An 8115-nucleotide genomic window follows, 5' to 3' on the forward strand; every position below is an offset into this window, starting at 1 on the left:
ACACAAGCTCACACACACACCCTCATACATGGTCACACACAGGCTCCCAGTCTCTCACACACACGCTACCACACACACACGCTCACACACACACATGCTCACAGTCTCACACACACGATCTCTCTCACACACACACACACAGTTGAACCTTGAAAACAAGGGTTTGAACTACACAGGTCCACTTACACAAGAATTTTCTTCAGTAAAAGTTACACTGAGTGTGTCTGCTACTCCAGCCTCCCCTTCCACGTCCTCCAGCTCTACCACCCCTTAGACAGCAAGGCCAACCCAACAACTCTTCCTCCTCCTCTTCAATCTACTCAGTTTGAAGATGATGAGGGTGAAGATCTTTATGACGATCTAACATACAAAAAATGTGTTAATAAACTATTTATGTTATCAGTAAGGCTTCCAGCCAACCATAGAGTCAAAAGTTCTATGTGGTTTTCGACTGCACAGGAGGTCAGCGCCCCTAACCTGCATGTTGCTCAAGGTTCAACTGCATCTATATGTATGTGTGTGTGTGTGTACAAACACACACATCTACATACATGTATATATGTTAGAGAACATATATTCAATAAATTAAATACTATATTAACCATGAGATAATATATATAAAAGCACTTTTGATCTTGTTAAACACATATAAAGCATTAATACTGAAGTGGTAATATGTCCACATATACCACAAGGTCTCCTGGAGAGAAGGGAGCTTATTTCATTCACTTTGCGTCAGGTCACAATGAACCACATATGATAGGTATTCAATAACTAACTGATGAACGAACAAAAGAAAATGGAAAGATAGGGGCTTAGTCTTTAAATGCCTTAATAAGCTATATGCTCTAAGTTATACAAGCATTAATCAACAGTATCTAGAGAGCCCAGTGACCATACTTACTCCTCCCAAAATGGCCTTGACGACTTCCTCACTGCTGGAGACACCCCACAAGAGGGTACAGGCTGCTGCTCCCATTTCTGTACAATACTCTGCCTGCTGCAGGAGTTGCTGCTTCGCTTCATTCAGCTGCTGTCGAAGAGCCAGTTTCTCCTGAAAGCAAAACAAAATCGAAAAATAAATAAGAGCATTCAACCTTGACGTATCTTGATTACATTTCCTCTTTCACAAAGGTATTTATTAAAGAAATGCATGTATAATTATAGAAAATAGCTGCAAATGAAAGCCAGTCCTAAGAGAGTCATAATCTATATCTACAGAAGAAATTTCAAAGGCAAAAACATTTGAGAAATATCTGAGGCAAGAACATACTACTATATTGTGGTTGATAAACTCACAGAGCTGAATTCATCTACTTTAAGTAACTACATGAAATATCTCAAGCCCCAAGTGACTATACCCAGAACCAGCACCAACCGAGGCTTCTGAACACAAACAACCTCACAAAGCAGTTTACCCAGAGAGCAACATTTCTAAGACAGGAGACTGCCTCCTCCAAATGGCTCACTCCATTGAAAAAACACCATCTGCCAGAGGCAGACGCCAAATAAAAGGCACTTGGACATCAGGATTTGTAAAAAAAGAAGTACTTTAGAAAAACTCATTCTATATAAACATATCCTTAAGTCCTCATGAGAATATTGCCACAAGTGCCAGTAAATATAAAATATAATCTGTGAAGCTAAACAGGGAAAGAAAACCTAAAACCTAAGACCAGATAGGAAAGATGGGAGGAGCGGCAAAAAGAATTGTGAAGGCTGGGAGTCCTATTCATGCCCTGGTGCAGCAAGCCAGTGCCAGTCTAACAAGAAGATGGAGGCTAGGAAGAGTTTCCTACTCTCCCACCAGCAGTGTCTGAGGTGACCTGTAGCTGGGTGAGTCTCTGCCATGGCTCTCCTCACAAGGGAAACACAGGGAATGGCCATCCTGACGGCCCACCTGAACAACACAAGCACACTTTGAGGGTTCACCTTGAGTGCACTACTGGAGCGAGGTGGGGCTTTCTGTCCTCTCCAACCACCAGCACCAGGTACCTAAAATTCCCTTAAAAGGTGATCATATTTCCTGATTTAATAACACAAAAACTGAAAAATACAAAACGCTAGTCAAATTCATGTATACCAAATGTAATGAGTTACATAAACCACAAAGTTAAAGTATATTAAATGTTGTAGATTTTCTTTTAGCGAGATGAATACAAGACAAAATAGAGGGGGCTTTTCACCCCCTGGAGGAAAAAGAGAGCTTTGGGGCCACAAATCAATACTGTTGACCTCGTAACTTGGATTAGGGTGGCTCGCTCATAGTTACCTGGAGACAATGCATTTGGCACACAGAGATTCATCCACATTCATACATATATACACACATGTATTTAAGAAAAAAACGGCCACTGAACCTCTGGCACATGCTAATACTGCATCATGTGACCTGTCAACGCTGAGTTTTCAATGTCTTCATTATAACAACAATCTGGACTCCTAGATTCATCCTTCCAGTGTATGTAGCTGAACACAAATCATGGTGACACATGAAGAAAACTACGTCACAGCACTTCCTTTTGGAATTCTAGCTTTTCTCACAACTTAAGCAGTCTGCATCTCAAGTAGTCAGGGTATGGTAGTTTTTCTGCATGACCACAAAAAGACTACTGAGAATAACAAGGCAGGACTTTCCTCACTACAGTCACATTTGGTAGGTGCAGGAGGATATTCCCCAATGCAGGGTTCCACACATAGTACAATAATATAAAAAAAAAAAAACCTCAAAATCATAGCATTCCCAGTAACATCAAAAATAAGAATAATTTTTTAAAGTGCAAGACCTATACAATGAAAACTACACAGCATTACTGAAAGTAAAGAAGAGCTAAATGGATATACCATGTTCAAAAATTGGTAGGATGTCAATTTGTCCCAAACCAATCAACACAATCCCTATCAAAATCTCAGCTGACTTCTGTACAAAGTGATAATCTGATTTTAAAATTTCTATGGAAATGCAAAAGACTCAGAATATCTAAAAAATTGTCTGAAAAAGAAGAACAATGTTAGAAGACTAACAGTGCCTGATTTAGAGGAAAAAACAAATTATAAAACTACCAAAATAGAACCAGTGTGGCATTGGTATAAGGATGGACGTATAGATCAGTGAAACACTGAAAAAATTGATTTTAACAAAGGTGCCCATGCAATTCAGTGGAAAAAGGATAGTCTTTTCAACAACTGATGCTAAAACAACTGAATATTCATACACAAAAAAAAAAATTAATTCAAAATGAATCACAGGGTCGCATGCAGTGGCTCACACCTGTAATCCTAGCATTCTGGGAGGTGGAGGTAGGTGGATTGCTTGAGGTCAGGAGTTCAAGACAAACCTGACAAACATGGTGAAACCCCGTCTCTACTAAAAATACAAAAATTAGCTGGGCGTGGTGACACACACCTGTAATCCCAGCTACTCAGGAGGCTGAGGCAGAAGAATTGCTTGAACCTGGGAGGTGGAGGCTGCAGTGAGTGGAGATCACACCACTGCACTCCAGCCTGGGTGACCGAGCAAAATCCTGTCTAAAAAAAAAAAGAAAGAAAAGAAAAATGAAAACATATGACCACAGAAAAACTTGTACACAAACGTTTGTAGTGGCATTATTCATAACAGTCAAAAAATGGAACAGGCCAGGCAAGGTGGCTCACACCTGTAATCCCAGCACTTTGGAAGGCCAAGGCGAGCAGATCACTTGGGGCCAGGAGTTCGAGACCAGCCTAGCCAACATGGCGAAACCCTGTATCTATAAAATAAAAAAGAAAAAGAAAAGAAAACTGCAAACAATCTAAACGCCCATCAACTGGTGAATGGATGAAGAAAATGTGATACATCTATCCAATGGAATCTTGTTTTGCAATAAAAAAGAATAAATGATGTATGCTACAACACGAATAAACCTTCAGAACAGTATGCCAGACGCAAAAGACTACATATTATATAATTCTGTTCCTACAAAATATTCAGAAAAGGCAAATCTAAAGAGACAGAAAGTGGATCAGTGTTTGCCTGGGGCTGTGCAAGAGAGCAGGGACTAACTGCCACAGATATGTAAGGGAAATGTTCTAAAAGTTTATCGGACAAAATCCAACACTCACTCATGATAAAAAAAATAAAAAAAAAATTCTTAGTCAGGACCAGTGGCTCGTACCTGTAATCCCAGCACTTTAAGGAACCAAGGTGGGAGGTTCACTTGACAAGAGAGAGGAGGTGGAGACCAGCCTTGGCAATACAGCAAGACCCTATCTCTACAAAAACTTTAAAAAAAAAAAAAATTAGCTGGCCATGGTGGCATATGCCTACAGATTCAAGAGGTTCAGGCAATTGGATCCCATGAGCCCAGGAGTTCAAGGCTGCAGTGAGCTATGATCACACTACTGCACTCCAGCCTGGGCTGCAGAGTGAAGCCCTGTCTCTGGGGAAAAAGAAAAAAGGAACTCAGCAAACTAGGAATAGAGGGGAACTGTCTCAATTTTTTTTTTTTTTTTTTTTTGTGAGACAGAGTCTCGCCCTGTTGCCCAGGCTGGAGTGCTGTGGCCGGATCTCAGCTCGCTGCAAGCTCCGCCTCCCGGGTTTATGCCATTCTCCTGCCTCAGCCTCCCAAGTAGCTGGGACTACAGACGCCCGCCACCTCACCCGGCTAGTTTTTTGTATTTTTTTTGTAGAGACGGGGTTTCACTGTGTTAGCCAGGATGGTCTTGATCTCCTGACCTCATTACCCGCCCGTCTCGGCCTCCCAAAGTACCGGGATTACAGGCTTGAGCCACTGCACCCGGCTGACTTTCTCAATTTTATAAATGCATCTGAAAAACCTACAGCTAAAATCATAATTAATGCTGAAAGACTGAATACTTTCCTCTGAGATCAGGAATAAGGCAAAGACATCTACTCTCACCACTCTTAATCAGCACAGTGCTATAGTGCTGGAAGTTCTGGCCACGCAAGAAGGCAAGCGGAAGAAATAAAAGGTATACAAAGCAGAATGAAGAATTAGAACAGCCCCTATTTGTAGATGACATGATTGTCCATGTAGAAAATCTCAAGAAATGTATAAAAGAACTCCTAGAAGTCATAAATGAGTTCAAAAAGACCATAGGGGCTGGGCGCAGTGGCTCACGCCTGTAATCCCAATACTTTGAGAGGCCAAGGCAGGCGGATCACTTGAGGTCAGGAGTTCGAGACTAGCCTGGCCAACATGGTGAAATCGTGTCTATACTAAAAATGCAAAAATTACCCGGGCACGGAGGCGTGCACCTGTAATTCCAGCTACTCAAGAGGCTGAGGCAGGAGAATTGCCCGAACCTGAGAGGCGGAGGTTGTAGTGAGCCGAGATCACACCACTGCACTGCAGCCTGGGGGACAAGATAAACAAACAAAAAGCAATCACATTTCTATGTACTAACTAAAAAATGGAAACCAAAATTAAAAACACAATACCATTTACAGTTTCTCCAAATAAAATTAAATACTTAGGTAAAAATCTAATACAAATGTTTATGCTGAAAATAACTAGGTAAAAATCTAACACAAATCTAGATGCTGAAAATAATTATAAACTGCTGATGAAAGAAATTAAAGACAACTTAAAGAAATGGAGAGACATGCTATGTTTATGAATTGGAAGATTCAACATAGTAAAGATATCAATTCTCTACAAACTGATCTACAAATACACCACAATTTCTATTAAAATTCCAGCAAGGCTTTTGCAGACATAAACAAGATTACTCTAAAATGTATGTGGAAAAGCAAAGGAGCTAGAATAGTTAAGGCAACTCTGAAACAGAGGAATGAAATGGGAAGAATCATTTTATCCAGTGTTAAGGCTTACTATGTCACTACAGTAATCAAACCAATGTATCATTGGTGGAGGAACAGATCAAAGCACATGAGTAGAGAACCCACAACAGACCCAGGTCGGTATGAATTTTGACAAAGGTGCCAAAGCAATTCAATGAAGGAGAGAGAGTCTTTTTGAGAAATAGTGCTGAAGCAACTGGACAACGATAAGCCAAAGAAGAAAATATTAACCTGAACTTAACCCTCTTACCTTCTACAAAAATTAACTCAAAATAAATCATAGACTTCAATGCACAATGTAAAACTGTAAAACTATTAAGAAAAAAGAACAGGAGAAAATTGTGGGGACCTAGAGCTATGTGAAAAATTCTTAGACATAACAACAAGAAAATAGTCCATAAAAAGGAGAAATCAGTAAATTGGACTTCATCAAAATTTAAAACATTAGCTTTTTGAAAGAAGCTGTGAAGATGAAAAGACCAGCTACAGACTGGGAGAAAAGACTTGCAAAACATGTATTCAGCAAAGGACTTGTGTCTAGAATATATCAAGAGCTCAAACGCAAAAGTGAAAAGGGAAAAAATCCAATTAAAACATAGATAAAAGACATGAAAAAAACATTTCATAGAAGAGAATACACAGACAGAAAATAAATGCATGAAGTGATATTCAACATAATTAGCTATTAGGGAAATGCAAATTAAAACCAAAACACACCTATCAAAATGACTAAAATTCAAACTAGAGATAACACCAAATGCAGGTTAGGACATGAAGAAAGTGAATCACTTATACATTTTTGGTGGGAATATAAAATGGTACAGCCACTCGGGAAAACAATTTGGCAATTTCTTCCAAAACTAAATGTGCACTTACCATACAACCCAGTAATTGTACTCTCAGGCATTTATTACACAAAAATAAAGACACACATTCATGCAAAAATCTATACATGGATGTTACTAGTGTCTTTATCAGTAGTAGAAAAAAAACGTAGAAACTATTCAAACTTCTTTCAGTGGAGGAATTGCAACATATTGCAAACAAATTGCAACATATACATACCATGAAATATGAGGCAATAAAAAGAAACAAACTAACAATACATGCAACTTGGATGTATCTGAGTGAAAGTCAGTCTCTGCCAGACACCTGTGGCTCATGCCTGTAATCTCAGCACTTTGGGAGGACAAGGCTGAAGGATCAATTGAGCCCAGGGGTTCAAGACCAGCCTGAGCAACACCGCGAACCTGTCTCTACAAAAAAATTAAAAATTAGCTGGGTATGGTGGCATGTGCCTATGGACCTAGCTACTTGGGAGGCTGACATGGGAGGACTGCTTGGGCCCAAGAGGTTGAGGACGCAGCAAGCCATGATCCTGCCACTGCATGTCACTGCCTGGGTGACACAGTGAGACCCTGTCTCAAGGAAAAGTCAATCTCAAAAGGTTATTGCACATTATGACATTCTTGAGATAACAAAATTAGAGAGATGGAAAATGTATTAGTGATTGCCAGGGGCTACGCAGAGGGAATGGGGTGGATGTGACCATAAAGGGGTAGCACCAAGGAGCCTTATGGTGATGGAACAGTTCTGTGAGTGTGGTGGTAGCTACATGAATCTACAAATGTCATAAAATTGCACAGACCTACATACATATGCACACACACAAATGAGTACATACAGAAGTGATGAAATACAAAGAAGTCCAGGTGAAAACTGGTGAAACTTGAAAGCTCTATTAATTGTACCAATTCCAATTTCCTGGTTTTTATCTTCTACTACAGTTATGCAAGATGTCACCACTAGAGGAAACCGGGTGAAGGGTATAGGTAACTTCCCTGGACTTTTTGCAACTTCTAGTGAATCTGTAAGTATATACAAAAAAATTTTTTTGTTTCCAGTGGGATTGGACCAAAAAATTTTAACCAAAAAAAAAAGTCGTATAAATTTACTAAAAACTATCAAACTATACAATTACAATATATACAATCACAATGGAAAAAAATTTTGTGGTACAAAATATACCTCAATAATCCTGCTTTAAAGAAACAATAATCAAACCTGATATATTTTCCTGTTTAATGGAATACTCATACATAACAGTTTAGCAAGCACAAAACTCCCAAGATTTCTTCAATATCTTTCTGTAGTTCATTTCTTATTTTAGCTTAACCACAATTTTTCTTTTAAAAGTTTCTTGGCTCACTGTATGCTCCGCCTTCCGGGTTCACGCCATTCTCCTGCCTCAGCCTCCTGAGTAGCTGGGACTACAGGCGCCCACCACCACACCCGGCTAATTTTTTGTAATT

General features: G+C 39.6%; 1 protein-coding gene across 1 annotated transcript in view; it reads right to left on the bottom strand.

Moving 5' to 3' along the window:
• HSF2BP (heat shock transcription factor 2 binding protein) overlaps positions 1-8115 on the bottom strand; it is a 127368-nt gene that overhangs the window by 100321 nt on the left and 18932 nt on the right. The window contains exon 5 of the mRNA XM_011954119.1: positions 905-1054. Coding sequence (XP_011809509.1) covers positions 905-1054 — 150 coding nt within the window. The remainder of the gene's footprint in view (positions 1-904; positions 1055-8115) is intronic.

The sequence above is a fragment of the Colobus angolensis genome, unplaced genomic scaffold (genome assembly GCF_000951035.1).
Source record: "Colobus angolensis palliatus isolate OR3802 unplaced genomic scaffold, Cang.pa_1.0 Scaffold38, whole genome shotgun sequence".
Lineage (NCBI taxonomy): Eukaryota > Metazoa > Chordata > Mammalia > Primates > Cercopithecidae > Colobus > Colobus angolensis.